Genomic DNA, 18,661 nt, shown 5'->3' with positions numbered 1-18,661 from the left:
GGGGAATTGCACTGGGGGGTGATTGCCCTAGGAGAGTAGTTGTCCGGGGGGGGGGGGTAGTTGTCCTAGGGGGTAATTACCCTGGAGGGTAATTGCCCTTGGAGGGTAGTTGTCCGGGGGTAGGCCTAGTTGCCCTAGGGGGGAATTTTCCTTGGGGGTAATAATCCGGGTGGTAGTTATCCGGGGGTGGTTTTCCAGGGGGTAGTGTTCCTAGACCCATTTTTTCTACTTGACGAGTTTGTGTGGTTAATCAGAACAGATCTCTATGATTTTACTTGTGCAAAATCTCATTAAGTTGTCACATGATGGTCACAAAAAGCAACAATTAGAGCACTTTTTCATGTTTGTATCTCGGCCTGAATATGTGCGGAAAATACTCCACCATGATAGGCAGTTTTCGACCAGACTCATGAAATAAAATGGGCGAAAATGGGTGCACCTCACGAGACCGACACCCACGAGTCATACAGCCCACAAGTCATACAGACCATGAGTTATCCAGCTCAGGAGTCATACAACTCATCAACTAAGCCAACAAGGCCCACGAGACCGACACATTACGCACCGTGCAGAAAAGTGACGTCTTTTTATTTGTGAAATATCTACAGGTATAAAATATGGGCAACAATACTGTACTGCTTTTTAACTTTGATTTGTTGTTGTACAATGTAAGTACAACTGTATATTCAACAGTGTCTGCGATCATGCATTCTTGTTAAATTTGTAGAAAACAAAATCGTTCGTATTTTGAGATTTCCCCAGAGGTTCATGGTCTGCCTCTAGAAGGGAGGCAAGGACTAATGCAGTCAAAAGACATGGTTAGGCTCCTTGAGATAGAAATCGATGACCCGAGAAGGACTGGGCGGGATGTCAATATTAGTGAAGTCTTTTTTCGACACCCTCCAAACTTACGCTATTCACGAGGACAAATCATTTTTTTTTTTGTTCTTCCCCCTTTTTTTCAGATAAAGGGGTTTCTTAAAGTCTGCTTTTTTAATCAGTGCCAGGGCCGCACATTTTTACTTTTATTTCCTTACGTTGAAAAGAGAATGGAGCAGTCTATACACATGCTATGTAAAAATTTAGTACTGTCATACTTTTAGAGGTGTTTACTGAGAGACCCTACCACGGCCTCGTGGGATCACTAGGCCGACACCCACAAGTCATACTGTCCACGAGACCGACATCAATACACGTGTAATAGGTTCATGAGTCCATGGACCTAATTCCATGATGGCAGCGATGGCCAGCCATAGTTTTCGGTGGTGCAAATGCGTACACGCAGTTCGAATAGAGGATTAGAAATCACACTTCGCTAGCGATTAGAATTAGAATCTGGGTTATCTTGTCATCAGAATTTATCTTTTTTACAACTACTGTCCGCCAGGATCTTAATTCGGAAGGAAATGACGTGGAATTATCGCTTAAACTTGATCACTGCAATCATTTGGCTGTAAAGTGCGCACAAAAATAAGGATTAATCGCTTTCAACGTAATCTTAGTCCCACCTACATGAAATACAGTTGGTGAGTAACTTTGTCATTGTATTCCATACAATTTGTATGTCATAGAGTAGAAGGCAACAATATATAGCCAGCAATAGTTCTCTCTTCTCTAACCATGCTTACTGGTTAGATAGAATCTAGAATGTTTTGTGACTAAATGTAATTCTTAGTTTTTTCATTTTAACGTTGAAATTTTAGTGTTTAAATTTAAATTTGATGATGACTACTGTCCTGACTGTGTAATCAAAGAGATACAGTACCTACAACAACTACATGTACATGTGTAGGGGCAAGCATGGTATTACCGGACGCATGGTATTACCGGACACGCACATTTTTGCGTACTAATGACATTCTGTACGCGCGAGACTTCGTAGATTAGCCTCACAAAACTTTGTGTGGACCGAAATCGCAAAAAACGCCACATAAAAATGTAAAAACACGAAAAAAATTCACATTTTACCTCAAATTTATAGTTGAGTGACCCGCACTTCTTCATAGTTAATATTTATGCATGTTTGAATCACATTTCATGACTGAAATTCTATGAAATCCCACTCACATACAGGAAAAATGCTGAAGATTCCAATAAAACCAAAAGTTCACTGATTGATATCGGACATTTGTAGCTATCGTCTTCAAACGCGAACGATGCGGAATAGTTGTGCGCTTAGGGGCCCGCAGCTCATCACCCACGCGTGCAGCTCCTATAGACAAAGCACGTAAACTAGAAGTATAGAGTCTAACCAGTTGTCAATTTCTCACAAGGCTTTATTGTGTGAACTGTTCGAAATGTCCAAGACAGACATTTTACCGTAAAATACAAAATTTAAGCCTCATTTGCCGATTTTTTCTTTGTCATCCACTCGGTGAGAATGTGTACGGTGATTTGTGGGATGAATTATGACTCTGGTGCAAGGACTAGGTGCGAAAGACCTCGATTATTCGATTACGAAAATCGCGTCCAGTAATGCAATGCGATGTAGCACCGCGCAAAATACAATTATTTTTAGAGGGGTATGTTTGAAGCATATTTTCTAAAAACTGAACGAAGAATTGACATAAGTTGGCTGAATTCGTAATTTCCAGGAGTCTGTGAATAAGTGGTGTTATTTTTAGCCGAAATTTCATCCACTGAGTACGGAAATCAAAGCCACGAAAAAAAGCGTCCGGTAATTGGATGTCCCACCCTACTAGAGTCTATAGTATAGAGTACGGTAAAAACGTAGTCGCCATACGTGTGCGTACAAATAGTGCATCCAAAATTGAAGAGGGAGCGCACACTCAGCTCCTGGCACTGGATCTAAGTCTACGTTCAAATCATATCTTCTCGTATCATATCTGGAATGATATGCTATTCTTTATTACACATTTTCATTTTCAGAATCACAATTTGGTTAATTGTTTTATATAGTTTCTAGGACTATGATGATATCATAATCATTTGAACCATTATTTGGTAGAGTCCAGACCTTTTTGTTGTTCGCAAAATAAACAGTGGGAACTTGGGTGTAGACTAGACAGTACTTGAGCATTAGGCTGCGTTCACATAGAAGTATACTATTCGGGGTATTCGGGGCTCGTTTTCGAGGGCACGCGAATAGCTTGAATCGAACGATAGGATTTCCTGACACCGATTCACATAAGAGGGCACTATTCGAAAGTACCGAATAGCTGCGAATAGTATAACAAAGTGGGAATCGAGCTTGTTCGATTTTCTTGCAGCGTATGCCGTCTCTCGTTTATGAAATAATGACAATTTTGGTCTGGATTTACCCTTTAGCAAAAATAAGCATGTAGACTGACATTCTGATGCAGTTTAGAAATTATTAATAAGATTTGCTGGGATACCGGTACTGTAGGAGGAAGAAATCCTCACTGCATGGGATGGTGAGTTGACGGTGCGGGCGATGGTGTACTCGGTGCCCGAATAGCGAATACCGAATAACGAATAACGAATACTTCTATGTGAACGCAGCCTTATGACGATTGTTTCGCGTACATTCCCAACTCACGCCATAAAATCAAACAACATCAGCACCATTATGACGCTTGAACATGACAATTGTGATGTCACAATAAAACAACGCAAGGTCACTGTGCCGAATATTCAAGTCGAGCGCATTAAACATTGCGCTGCCATCTACTGATTAATAACTGTACAGGATCCGTGCAATGGCGGCTTCCACAACGTGAAATGGCAGCTCCCTCGCGTGGCTGCCTCCCCACTGGACTACACCCTCTTGTGGTATAATCTCTTTGGTAATAATACACTTTCCACATAATGACATAGTGAAGACGCACACGAAAACGATTTAGCCACACACTGCGCAGTCCTGGCATTTCTCTTCTTTTCTTTTCTTTTTTTTTTTTGGTACTTGGGTAGTACATGCAAGGCATGGTATGTTACAGAAAGATCCGTCTGTCTGGAGGACTCTTTTATATTTTGCCATTATCGCTGTCCTCCGTAGAGGAGGGGATCAGTGAAGCCAGACGCAGTCTCCGCGGAACATTCCCCGACGAATAGATACAGACCGATCTTTCGGTCAAGGTATGTTGAGGAGTTAAAGCCTTTCTGTGGTGTGAGGCTAGGCAGGTACCGCTGTCTCAAAGAGGGGATCATCCTGGTTGCCCTCTTTTGCACTCTCTCTGCTGTACACAGTTGGACTGTGAGCACCTCACTCAGGAAGGTCATTGATGTACAATACAAATAATGTTGAAGGTGAAGATGTTGAAGGAATACGCGGAAAGTGCAGTGCTACCAGCTCCATAATACTTAAATGGGTGCTGAGGATTACGCGGAAGACACAAAAGCTTGCACGTACCCCTTCCATATTCATTGGAGCGAATGCTGGAATTGCGGGAGCTACAAATTCCGACTCCATCAGTGTTCATGAGAGGTTCTGAGCGAATACAAGCATACCGGTACACAAATCCATTCCAGAATTTTATTGTACCCGGTATCCCCCGAACAGAGTTCGGAGGATACTATGGATTTGGCCTCGTCGCGCCTTGTCCGCGTCCGCCGCCGTCGCCACCGCAGAGATTTCCTTGTTAGCGCTCTACCATCTGCGTTTCTTTTCCGATCATCTTCAAATTTGGCATGAAGGTGTATTATGGTAGGATGAAGAGGCCTATTGTTTTTGGTGATGGCGCCCTCGCTTGTTCCATCTTTATACATGAAAAAGTAAATTCAATAGGGTCTGGCTTTTGAGTGCTCTACTGGCTGCAGTTCTTCTTCGATCATCTTCAAATTTGGCGTGAAGGTGTATTATGGTAAGATGAAGAGACCTTTTGTTTTTGGAGATGGCGCCCTCGCTTGTTACGTCTTTATACATGAAAAGATAAATTCAATAGGGTCTGCTTGTGAGCGCTCTACTGGCTGCAGTTCTTTATTTTTGATCATCTTCAAATTTGGCATGAAGGTGTATTATGATAAGACAAAGATGCCTATGGTTTTTGGTGATGGCGCCTCGCTTGTTCAGTCTTTATACATGAAAAGGTAAATCCAATAGGGTCTGCTTGTGAGCACTCTACTGGCTGCAGGTCTTCTTAGATCATCTTCAAATTTGGCATGAAGGTGTATGAGATAAGACGAAGATGGCTATTGTTGTCCCCGCCGAACGAGTTCAAGCAGGGGACTATGAAACAGGCTCCGTATGTGTGTGTGTCTGTGTGTCCGTCTGTCCGTCCGTCCGTTTGTGCGTCCGTGTGTGATCAAAATGTTCAATTTGCTACTTCTCTGTCATTTATGAGCCAATTTTGATTCTGTTTGCTTTATATGATAGCACTACATGGGAGCTCTGAAACTTCTACACAGAATTTCAGTTGTGACCTTTGACCTTGACCTTTGACCTATATTGTACATTTTGCTTCAAAATGCTACTCCTTCGCCATTTTTAACCCGATTGCGATTCCGTTTGCTTTATGTGATGGCACTAGGTGAGGGCTTCAAAACTTCTACACAGAATTTTGACCTTTGACTTCTTTGACCTTTGACCTTGATTTTTGACCTATATTGTACATTTTGCTACAAAATGCTACTCCTTTGCCATTTCTAACCCGATTTCGATTCCGTTTGCTTTATGTGATGGCACTAGGTGAGGGCTTCAAAACTTCTACACAGAATTTTGACCTTTGACCTTGATTTTTGTGGTCTGTATTGTACATTTTGCTACAAAATGCTACTCCTTCGCCATTTCTAACCCGATTTCGATTCCGTTTGCTTTATGTGATGGCTCTAGGTGAGGGCTTCAAAACTTCTACACAGAATTTTGACCTTTGACTTCTTTGACCTCTGACCTTGATTTTTGACCTATATTGTACATTGGCTACAAAATGCTACTCCTTCGCCATTTCTAACCCAATTTCACTTCCGTTTGCTTTATGTGATGGCACTAGGTGAGGGCTTCAAAACTATTACACAGAATTTTGACCTTTGACTTCTTTGACCTTTGACCTTGATTTTTTACCTATATATTGTACATTGGTTACGAAATGCTACTCCTTCACCATTTCTAACCCGATTTCGATTCCGTTTGCTTTATGTGATGGCACTAGGTGAGGGCTTCAAAACTTCTACACAGAATTTTGACCTTTGACCTTGACCTACATGTATATTGTACATTGGCTACAAAATGCTACTCCGCTATTTCTAACCCGATTTCAATTCCGTTTGCTTTTTAATATGTGATGGCACTAGGTGAGGGCTTCAAAACTATTACACAGAATTTAGACCTTTGACCTTGATTTTTGACCTAGATATATTGTACTATGGCTACAAAATGCTACTCCTTCGCCATTTAAACCCGATTTCGATTCCGTTTGCTTTATGTGATGGCACTAGGTTAGGGCTTCAAAACTTCTACACAGAATTTTGACCTTTGACTTCTTTGTTTGACCTTGATTTTGACCTGTATTGTACATTGGCTACAAAATGCTACTCCTTCGCCATTTCTAACCCGATTTCACTTCCGTTTGCTTTATGTGATGGCACTAGGTGAGGGCTTCAAAACTTGTACACAGAATTTTGACCTTTGACCTTGATTTTTGACCTATAATTGTACATTGGCTACAAAATGCTACTCCGCCATTTTTAACCCGATTTTGATTCCGTTTGCTTTATGTGATGGCACTAGGTTAGGGCTTCAAAACTTCTACACAGAATTTTGACCTTAGACTTCTGTGACCTTTGACCTTGATTTTTGACCTGTATTGTACATTGGCTACAAAATGCTACTCCTTTGCCATTTCTAACCCGATTTCACTTCCGTTTGCTTTATGTGATGGCACTAGGTGAGGGCTTCAAAACTTCTACACAGAATTTTGACCTTTGACTTCTTTGACCTTTGACCTTGAGTTTTTACCTGTAGTGTACATTTTGCTACTACTTCCGGCGGGGACATATATTTCGCACTGCCTAATTTCTACTTTTCCTTGTTGGTGTGGGCGGAGACATTGTTGCCATTGTAACAAGAATTTTTGTGGAAATACGATGTAGAAGAGATTTTCTTGTTAGCGCTCTATTGGCTGCATTTCTTCTCTCCAATCATCTTCAAATTTGGCATGAAGGTCTATTATGGTATTAAAAGCAAGGCCGCCTATTTTTGGTGTGGGCAGAGACATTGTTGCCATGGTAACAAGAATTTTTGTGGATATAGCAGAGATTTCCTTGTGAGCACTCTACTGGCTGCATTTCTTCTATATATGATCATCTTCAAATTTGACAGAGCACTGCAGAGTTACACCGCTGCATCATATTATTGTCATGAAATTTGGTACCCAGAGGCAAAATGTGGACAGGATCATTGTTGCCACGATAACTGTATTTTATAAAATTTATGAAATTTCTGTGTGAGCTCTATATATTGCGATGATGTATGATGCTGTGGGTTCGGGGGATGTGCTCAGCTGCGCGACCCGCCGAGCACCAATCTCTAGTTTTCTGTTATATTGGTCCTACATGGTCACATTTTTTTTTCGGGATTGTGGTTTTACTGGAAATTTTATACATGGCACGTATCAAAGTGTGACAAAGACCTCAAATTTTCGAATTGGTTAATATGTTATGAAACTGGTAGCTGTTTGTGTACTGTGAACAGCCAATAAACAGTACATTCACAAATACTCTAATATTTCTTTGGTAACATGTTCATTCACAAATTCATGAAATTCTTCCGTCGAGATGTTTTCATTGCAACTGATTGACAAATTGCCCTACATCGACGTAAATAAATAAGCACTGAATTGATCAGTGTTTAGTAGTAGCCATGATAAAAAATCATGGGCGTACATACTCGAGCAGGATTCGAACCTACGACCTCCTGATCACCGGACAGGCGTCATCTCCACTAGACCACCGAGCTTTCGCCCGAAAGCAAGTGCTGGTTCTAATCCTTATAGCATGCAGCGGGTACTGCTTTGTTATTCAAATTCATGAAATTCTTCCGGTAAATAAGCACTGAATTGATCAGTGTTTAGTAGTAGCCATGATAAAAAATCGTGGGCGTACATACTCGAGCAGGATTCGAACCTACGACCTCCTGATCACCGGACAGGCGTCATCTCCACTAGACCACCGAGCTTTCGCCCGAAAGCAAGTGCTGGTTCTAATCCTTATAGCATGCAGCGGGTACTGCTTTGTTATTCAAATTCATGAAATTCTTCCAGTAAATAAGCACTGAATTGATCAGTGTTTAGTAGTAGCCATGATAAAAAATCATGGGCGTACATACGGAAGAATTTCATGAATATAATAAGATACCTAATGAGAATATTCTACTGAAAATGTTTTACTTAAAACAGCTAAAAATGTCATCTCCCATTTGTTTACATTCCCAGGAAATTGAAGAATATAGAATAACTCTCAGCATGTCAAAAAGTTGTATCAAAGAGTCTAGACTATGTCGATCTGTTTCACCATTTTTAGTCCTCACACGAAATTGGAGTGTGCAGCTTTTTGCTGGTTTTGTGATGTACGTGTCACATGCGGTCTCATGTCCTGTACAAATGTACATTTGTAAATAAGAACCTCTCATTCATCTCATGTGATCACAGATTCAGTCCCTTTGCTTTTTCTTTTTTCTTTTCAGTTGCAGACTCCCTTCCAGTATACAACAGATGGACATGGCAGTCTCATGGATTAAGATGGAGGAAGAAGATGATGAAAATGAAGCAGCAAAATATGCATCCCTGTGGAAGGTGATGGAAGACATCACTGAAGCAGGTACAGTGTGCATGTAAAATGATTTCTGTCATACTGACGCAGTTCTTGTCAAAGTATTGTTGTAGCAATAAGAATGCAGAATGTATGATAAAATATAGGGCCAAGAAAAAAATGTATTAATTGGCATATCCCGACAGACCCTAAAATATGTGACCCGCTGCAACAAAAGGATTCGAAAGTCGGGGGAGGAAAATTTTCTGAAAATGACATGATATTATTCCCTTACTCTTCCTCTTTTAAATGAACTCAGGAAAAAACAACAGTTTCGAAACATTCGCTAGGTAAAAACCTCTGGCACGTTAGGGGTTTTGGGCCTGTCACATTAAAGGACAAGTTCACCTTCATAAACATAAGGATTGGGAGAATGTAGCAATATTAGTAGAACACATCAGTGAAAGTTTGAGGAAAATTGGACAATCCGTTCAAAAGTTATGAATTTTTAAAGTTTTTGTGCAGTAACCGCTGGATGAGAAGACTACTGCAGTGTATGAATAACTTAGATGTCACATGCGTACAACAATATAGGGAAAATATAAAGAGAATTTCACAAAATTCCATTTTTTGAAAAAAGTACATATTCCCCTGACTCGTTACCGACAAATGTTATGGGTAATATTATCCCCCCTGCCTTTAGAAAGAGGCAAGTCAAGTGCTCTTTTATTATGCGAAAAAAGTGAAAATATGTTGAATTTTCTTTTACATTTTCTTTATGCTGTTGTACGCATATGACTCACAAGCTGTAGTAGTCTCCTCATCCAGCGGTTCCAACCCAAAAATTTTAAAAATTCATAACTTTTGCATCGATTGTCCAATTCTCCTCGAACTTTCACTGATGTGTTCTACTAATATTGTTGCATTCTCTCAATCCTTATGTTTATGAAGGTGAACTTGTCCTTTAAGAGATAATTTCAGTTTAATCTTATAATCCCTTCATTGTTGTTACTCAGGTGGTTTACTTCCTGTTTTTTTGTCCCATTCATCGCACAGCCAGCACTGTTTAGTAAAGATTAAGCGCTTGAATAGACACTGTACTTCAGAGCCTCTTTTCTCAGTTCACACTTTTCCTGAGTTTGTGCTTTCTTTCCAATATCTAGATAGGTTAGGAGAGTCCATTTGATTTGAGTTATACACCATTTTAAAGCTTAAAGTTTGCTCTTTCAGAATATGGTCTCAACTAAAAATTCATGTCTGGCGACTTTTTGTTTGTTTTGTGGTGTAGGGTCACCATGGTGCCAGTAACTTCTAATTTGAGATGCTCAAATTTAAAGTTGTAGTACAGTGTATAATTGATGGTAAGTGAAGCATTTATTGCCAAGGACATTTCACCTTTTCACTCCCTAAAAGAGTCTTCCATTTTACTGAAATGAATGGACTTTATGATGAACATCTTCATGAATGGTGCCAGTACCTTCTAATTCTATGCAATGTATGTATGTCTTTCAATGCTCCGTTGCTGAAGAGTATGATGCCAACCCATGTTCAACTTCATCCATTCCAAAACTGAAGAAGGAAAGAAAAGTTGTGGTCAGGACTTACAAGCTACCTCTGTGTGAGGAGTGTGGAGAAGCATTCACAAGCAATGAAGATTTTAGACAGCACCTAACAAGACATGGATCCAGACACACCCAAGAGAGCCCCGCCCCACCAGGTAATGATGGTGATAGGAATGTAACCAATATGCATTATTCTCAAACCATAAAAGTGGCACTTGATGATGAAGTGGTTCTGGTCCAAAGGTAGCAACTTGCAACTTACCAAACTGATGGTTTAACAGTCTTTGTTGGACCAGTAGATTAGATGCCACTGAGACAATTGTCAAGGTTCAAACAAACACTATTTATTGAGAGGAGGCTGGTCACAATGTGGTATAGACTGGTTTCCAGACCCTTTGCCAACTGGACTCCGTGGCGACAAAGTCGGCGCCCCGCGGCGGTGTCGCCGCCTTTGCAGTATAAGGCAAATTCCTCTGCAGGACAAAACCACCTGAAGCTATACTAGTTTTTGATGTTGAGAGCATCGATATCCTGAATAGCAAAATAGTATGGAAAGAGGGTCTGGAAGCCAGACTAAATTTGATACCACATTAAGCACAGTTTGTGTTTACAGTGAGAAGAGGCCGGGCTCCGCCGCAGCTCAGCCATGGCCAAGACTACCTCTGGAGCTTGGCCAAATGCATGGCCAATTTTGGTACGGCAAGGAACGGCTGAGCCTGGCCTATTTACTCAATGTAAATCGAGGTCTAAGTTAATCCACAATGCATTGAATTAAAGGCCTAGTTGCATGCTTGAAAATGAATTTTTGTGGTTTTTTTTTGTGTATAAGCAGAAAAAGAAATAAACTGTATGAGCTGGTACTGTTGCGAATTTCGCGAATCACAGTTGGATCGCGAATTTAACAACACATGAAAATGCCTCCTTGTGCCCTGTAAATAGAGCATTGAAGGATGTGTACAGTTCTGGTCGAGGTCAGGATTTAGCTTTTAACGTTTTGCGAGATATTCAGAAACCACTCTATGAGATCTCAAAGAGCATGCATGCAATTCTAAACTATGTAAATATTGGAAAGAAAGCACACACTCTGGAAAAAGGGTGAAGCGAGAAAAGAGGCTCTGAAGTACAGGGTCTCTTCAAGCGCTTAATCTTCACCAAACCATACTAGCTGTGCAATGAACAGGACAAAATACAGGGTGTAAACGACTGGAGCAACAACAATGAAGAGAGTATCAGATTAGGCTAAAATTGTGTGCTCTACCAACACATTCTGTTTATGTTTAATGCCAACTTTCAAAGCATTGACTTTAGCCCTTCAAATGTCAGTAGACTTGAAAGTGAAGAGTGTGCAAAGGGCTTTCAAGAAATGAAAAGGGTCTCTTTGCAGACATACCTGCTCTCACATTATGCTCTACAAAAAACAAAAACAAAAACAGAGTTGTAGAGAAACTGCTGATTAGTGAAAATGCACTTTCCCATTCATTTTAGGATCCTGACTTCAAAAATAATGTAGAAGAAGGGTAGTTCTTTCAGAAAATTTGAAAACCCAATATCGACTTTGTTGACCCATTTCACCTTTATTGAGTCCTGACTTAAAATCAAGGGGTGCGACTTTTTATTAGCTCACCTGAGCTGAAGGCTTAAGCGAGCTATTGCGATTGCTCTTCGTCCAGTGTCTGTCATCCGTGTTGCGTAAAATTTTTACATCTTCATCTTCTTGTTGAGAACCCCTTGACCGATTTTCACCAAACTTGTCAGGTAGCATCCCTAGGGGAATAGGATCTCAATTTCTTCAAGTGGGCACCATACCTCACTCGAGGGGCACAAGAGGGGCCCATCTCCCAAAACTTAGGGAATCTTTAAAAATCTCTCTAGAACCAGAAGTGATAGAGCTGACTTAATACTATGAGATAGTCGGCCTACATTGATGACTGTAGTTTCAAGTTTGTTCATGGAGGAATCAGGGATGCCCCCCCCCCCCCCCCCCTTGGGACCCAGGGCAGGGAGGGGAGTGGGGAGGAGTCCTAATGGGGCCCAAATTGTACATTTTCATCTTTTTCTTGAAAATGTAATGATGAATATTCACCAAAGTTCCCAGGAAGTATGCCTGGGGGGACAGAATCTCAATTCCATCAAATGGGCACCATGCCCCACCTGGGGGCCTTAAGGTTCCCTATCTACCCCCCCCCCCCCCCCCCCCCAGTTTGGTTTTTCACCAAATTTGGCAGATAGCATTCCTATGGGGATAGGATCTCAAAGTGTTTGAATGGGCACCATGCTTTCCCTGGGGCCCTGTAGAGTCCAGAACCTCCTAAATTGAGGAATATATCAATAATATTCTTCTCTAGAATCAAAGTGATATTGCTTTAGGTCTTTTTTCCCCCCACAAACAGCATAATCCAACATACTATAAAGTACAGGGTACTTGGCAGGCATTTTTACCAGTGTGAAGAAATATACGCAAATGGACACAGCTCTGAAAGCTACCCCTCACATGTTTCCAATGTTCTCAGGTAAGAATCTGCAAGAATGCATGGAAGGTGAACTTGCGATACTCAGGTGAGCACGAGACCCCCAAGTCTCTTGTTCGTTTTGTGACGCACAGTCACTATATACAGTTGTACACTCAACAAAAAAAGTAAGTTCCCCCCTAGCATTTTTGGACATATCTCAAAAAGTATTTTACCGATTTTCATAATTCAAACAGAAATGGATAAGGAATTTTATTACATGAGTGGTAAATCATTGCCACCAGATATCATTATTGGTGTGAAAAAAATGCATTTTATGTCAAAATGCATGGAAACAAAAGTTGCACTTCAGTGATTTGCAATGACTTTTACACAAATAATCAAACAATCACTCATGATTCTGAACATTTAAGCATGGGTTATTGCATATTTCTCTATCTCTTTCTTTCGTGAGCATACAGTAAAGCATTTGATAATTGATATGTCCACCATCCGCTTCAATTTCTTCCTCATACTGTTAACTAAAGTTTGTACTTGGCGCTGCTCAATGTTGGCCCATGCTCTCTGCAAGATGCGCTGAAATTCTTGCAGTGAAGTGTCATCTTTCACCTTCTTGCTCGCTTTCCGCTTAATGATATCCCAAAGATTCTCTACTGGATTACAGTCAGGTGATCTTGCAGGCCACTCCATACGTTCGATGCCATTTCCATTAACAAACTGATCTACAACTTGAGCGCATGATGCAAAATAGCCATAGGCACATTAATGTGATCAACCCAAATTGCAATTACAAATCACATGGCTTCTACCAAACATTTTCATATTGAAAAGGCCTATTGTTTAAAAAGTATGCATAACATCTGTTGAATAAGGAAGCACAAATTTTCCATGAAGAAATTCCTGAGTGTTAGACTATTAAGCAATTTAAAAAGGTCATTTGCTAACTTACATAGGAAATGTACACAATATGCCTCATATAGCCTGAAGTGCAACTTTTTTTCCATGTATTTTGACATAAAATTCGTTTTTTTTACACCAATAATGACATCTGATGGCAATGATATGCCACTCATGTTACTATGAGTAATGAAATTTCCTATCCAATCCCGTTTGAATTATGAAAATCCGTAAAATACTTTTTGAGATATATCCAAAAATGTTAGGGGGGAACTTACTATTGTTGCTGAGTGTATATTACGGTATACACTCAAATACTTTGTGTGATATCTGTGACAAATGTTGTCTATAATTGTTTGACTCCTTTGAAATAGATGATGCTCTGGACACTGGAGTCCAAGGTGGAGCTGATGCTGAGAAAAGTTTGGCATCAGAGGCATCCAGTCACATGCAGTCTGGACCGGGGAAACTTAGACCACTGGCCAAGGTCCTGAGTGTGTGTGCCAAAACAGACACTTCTGTGGAATGCAACTCTGGGTCTCATGGGAATGTGCCTTTGACCCATAGTGAAGAGTGTCGTATTTGTGGAGGCCATTTTGCCAATCTTGCAAGACACATGCAGCTACATGAGGGGCAAAAAAAATGGCAGTGCAAGTTGTGTTCAAAAGACTTCTGGACAAAGTCGGGCCTGAACAAGCATGCGAGAATAGTGCATCCTGAAGAAGTACAACTACATTGTGGGCAATCCATTTACAAGTATGGAATGTGCGTCAACGAATGGAATCTTAACAAGCACAAGAAACTGCATTCACAAGAAACCCTTGCCTGGAGAAATGTGTTGAATTGTGAGTGCAGTTCCAGGTGCTTTCCACATGGCTGGAATCTGGAAACACACAGGAAGAGCCAAGTTCTCAAACAAGATTATGTACACACTCCTAGAAAAGGTGAAGTACAGAATGGTGTACCAGAGCAGTTTCCAAAACTCTTCGTCTGCCACATTTGCCGGAAGTCATGTGGAACACCTCATAGACTCAAGAAACACATGCTCATCCACAGTGAAGAAGCGCATGCCGAATCATGCCTACTACATGTATCATTCCCCCTACCCTCTGGCAGAGGCAAGTCAAGTGTTTTTTTTCATTACCGTAAACCGGGGTGGCTTTGGACAAATTTGAACTATTTCTATTGATATCTTCATTAAGAACAAAGGAATTCTGGGGTTAATGTGGGGGTTAACAAGTACTAATAAAGAGGATATCATGCCATATAGAGACTTCTTCAGTTTATTCTATTTCATGTTAATTTTTTTTGGTTAAAGTTTGTCCAAAGTGCCCCCTGGGTTCGGGGCAACTTTGGACAACCATATAAACCATGTCAATATACCCTACAGGATTGTTGTTAGTCCAAGGATTAACTCTCTAAGGGGGGAGTTTAGACTACTAACAAGTTTTTTTAAAAGTTATAACAACTTTAACATGTATAAATGTTTCATAACAAGTTTTGAAAAAAGTTTTAACACAATGTTGAAATGTTTCATAACAACCAGCAAGTATACAAAATACACAAGAATGATTTATACATTGTGTATGGTAGTTTTTACAAGCAAAATTCTGCAGTAATGAACATGTGAAGAATGTAACTTTAAAGAGGCATTCACAGATATTTGGTTGCACAATTTTTCACAATTTTTTCAAGATACCAGTAATAGAATTACTGGTACCCCTACATTTGAAAATCTGAATTTTCAGTAGACCTAAATATTCATAATAGTTTAGAACAAAAATGAAAAAGGATGCTACTTAAACAAGGCACTGCATGAATTTTCTTGCAATTAGGATAGTCAGCAAGTTTGATCACATGGATAAGTGAGGTATTGTACATGTACTATCATTGAGTTGTCCAATTCTACAGATGTTAATTTACTATTCAAATGGGTCATAAATCACTTTCAAGTAATTTTAAAGAATAATTTGGGGTTTTACCCCAAGAAATGCATGTACAGTGTACACATGATGTTGGCCAGATTAAAGTACCGGGGTATGTAGTTCTACACGTACAAGATGATTTTGTAATTTCCTTTGAATGTTGTTCATTGTAACTTTAGGTCAGTTTGAAATGTTTGCAAAATAACACATTTCTATTTCAAAAAAAAAATGCATTTGGAAAGAAAGAACAAGATTGTGTCATCTGGAAACACAAGGCTTTTCTTGGCCCTGTAGTTATCACAAAAGTAAAGCCAATGTCTATTGGAAATACAAGGTTTTCTTGGCCCTAGGAATCACAAAAGTAAAACCAACTACAGGAAATATTTGCTTAAATTCTTGGACATAGGTTCACAAAATGAAAAGCAATGTCTACTGGAAATCTTGTGTGCCTGTGTGCCGATTGTTCAGTCTGTAATACACAAAGTCCCTCTTTTAACGTTAAATTCTTCACATGGGGATGCTTTCCTGATCGACATTCCATTTTTGCAAGCTTTCACAGCATCTTTCATGCTTTCTTCTGGAAAATTTCTGTAGTCTCTTGACCCAGATCGTCTTTTATATGATCTCCCCATCCTACCTTATTATCTCATCTGTAAAAGAAAGAAAAAACATTGCGCAGCCGTCGAACATTTGGTACTTCTTTGGTGTCCAAAGTCACCCCGTAAGTGACCCCAAATTCAGGGGTGAAATTGGACATGACCTTTTTTGAAATTTGTAAGGATGGTCAGGTATCCTGAGTATACAGGTGGGTTCATGACCACTTCATATTCACTATCCAACAAATAGGCTTGAGCTTCCATACTTCTGTATTCCTAGAGTACCAAAAGTTCGACGGCCACAAAATTCAAGTATTCCATGGACCCTGCAAAGAAAAGCCCCAAATACATATAAGGTAATGCAATATACAAGAGAAGTGCAGTCATTCAAATATTCACATATCCCCCTTTCATAACCTACAAAAATATTTTCAGAAAAACCAACGGCAAAAGAAATGTAAGTGAAACAATCTTTTTTTTTCTGAACTGTCCAAACTCACCCGCCTGTCCAATGTCCCCCCAGGTATGCAAAAAAAAGTGAAAATACAAGTATGTAATATTGTCTATAAATTTCTTTGTTATTGTTCTACACATGTGACATCACAAGCTGCAGTAATCTTTTCATCCAGCAGTGACTGAGCAGAAAATTCAAAAATTCATAGCTTTTGAATGGATTGCTTGATTTTCCTCAAACTCCAACTGTAAATGGATTCTCTTGCTGCATTCACTCAATCTGCATGTCTGTGAAGATGAACTTAAAGGTTACATTGATTGTACTTGGGATACAATACGGTACACGGCATTGGTACCTACGCTGTCCTGTGCAAGATCTCATGATTCCAAGTTATCATTATAACCGTTGAGTGTCGGGCAATCGTTAACGACCCGACACTTTACAGTCATGCTAACTTGGAAATATTGAACTACACATTACGTGGATATGAGACCAATCTGAAGCAAATAATTTTTACATAACAATTGATCTATAATGTACTCCTAAATGCATCCCACAAGGATTGGAATAGTCATCCCCCAACATTCCCACTGATTCCCACTGATCAGTTACTACATTTGTAGCCATCCCCTTGAATAATTAGAATATGGAGCTGTTTGCCTCATGACAATAGACATGAAAATTATACCTGATAATTGTGAGGTTGTTATGACTTTTATGAAACTGAGATAGAAGTTGCAAAATAAAATACTTTTAGGGACTTTTCAGGGTAAAAAAAAAAGTTTCAGAAACATTGTTTTTTCTGGTCTCATGTGTTACGGCAAAGAATTTCTGTTCTAAATTGTGAATGTCAAGGTCATTTTTTTTTTTAATTTCTCTCCTTTTTTTACATGATTATACTTCTCCTACATAACAATCACTATGACGTGTAGTATAATCAGAGGCCATTTACACTATTTTTTCAGGCCACAAAGGCCTCTGAAATGTCCCTAGGATATAAAGTGTGAGTTAACTTATCTTTGGCATGCCCTCTTTCAGAATTTGCCCTTAAACTAATTTATGTCTGACAACTTTTTGTTGGTTTTGTAGTGGAGGGTCACTAAGTACAAGGTTTTCCACACAATCCTGCACATACAATGTAGAATCTTCATGCACACAATATTTGGTTGCTTTAATGCCTTTTCCTGATGATATGTCTGATCATGCTACTCATTCTTGTACAAATTTTGAAATCTTTCTTTCTTAACAGATGAAAACCATGAATGTAATAGCAGTGATTATGGTATTAGGAAAGGAACCATTGTTGCTTGATAATGCAATACAACTAGTTTTATGACATTTTGTCATTGTCATTACTATCAAATAAAGATTCTCCAAAGAGAGTTTTGGGACGTGAGGTCAAAGGTCATGTGAAAATATCACAATTTCACTGTATTCTCAATATTTCCCAAATGATTCGAGGAACTTACTGTAGACTGTAAAATTTTAAATTTTTGCGATGGAGACATTTTCACGCATTTCGGGCAACCAGATGCTACAATAAAAGCAGGCGAAAACTGTATTTTTGCATGCCATATTTACCAGTAGTTAGTGTCCTGATTCCACAGGATTAAAAATACATGAAATCAATCTTACCAAGCCGAGTGTGAAAAATTACTCACAAGAAAATATCCGCTTTAACAGTACTTGTATGCATACGTGTACTGACTGGCAGTGACTATCTAGGAAATTTCAGGATCAGGAGTCAAAGGTCATGGTTAACTCATAATTTTATTGTTTCCCTCCAATTTATGCCTGCACAATATTTCATGAAACTTAATATGTAAATGTACTTGATAGCCAATAGAGAATTTCTGGGGTGTTTCTTGCTGTAAATCAAATGAGAAAAGGTCAAAGGTCACATGTAAGTGCTAAACTTCATACTTGCTCCAAATCTCAATAGTGCCTTAAAGGACAAACGGATGTCCACCCTCACAGACATGTGGATTGAGTAAATGCAGCTGCATATTAGTCGAGACAGTGAGAGTTTAAGGAAAATTGGACAATCCGTTAAAAAGTTATGAATTTATAGGAGGAGATTGTTTTGGTTTTGGCATGG

The 18,661-nt window shown here is 39.6% G+C and overlaps 1 protein-coding gene across 1 annotated transcript; it reads left to right on the top strand.

Moving 5' to 3' along the window:
* The first annotated feature begins 1,309 nt into the window (after positions 1–1,309).
* Positions 1,310–17,666, top strand: LOC139740473 (uncharacterized). The gene is made up of 5 exons (XM_071651071.1): positions 1,310–1,526; positions 8,597–8,730; positions 10,190–10,378; positions 13,963–14,643; positions 17,653–17,666. The coding sequence occupies exons 1-5, from the start codon at positions 1,513–1,515 to the stop codon at positions 17,664–17,666; spliced, it is 1,032 nt and encodes a 343-aa protein (XP_071507172.1). The 5' UTR covers positions 1,310–1,512.
* The last annotated feature ends 995 nt before the right edge of the window (positions 17,667–18,661 follow it).

Source organism: Diadema antillarum, unplaced genomic scaffold, assembly GCF_040938485.1.
Source record: "Diadema antillarum isolate AM-2024a unplaced genomic scaffold, OU_Dant_1.0 scf00000030, whole genome shotgun sequence".
Lineage (NCBI taxonomy): Eukaryota > Metazoa > Echinodermata > Echinoidea > Diadematoida > Diadematidae > Diadema > Diadema antillarum.
Note: the sequence above shows the minus strand (reverse complement) of the source record. Positions and strands in the feature narration are given on the sequence as shown.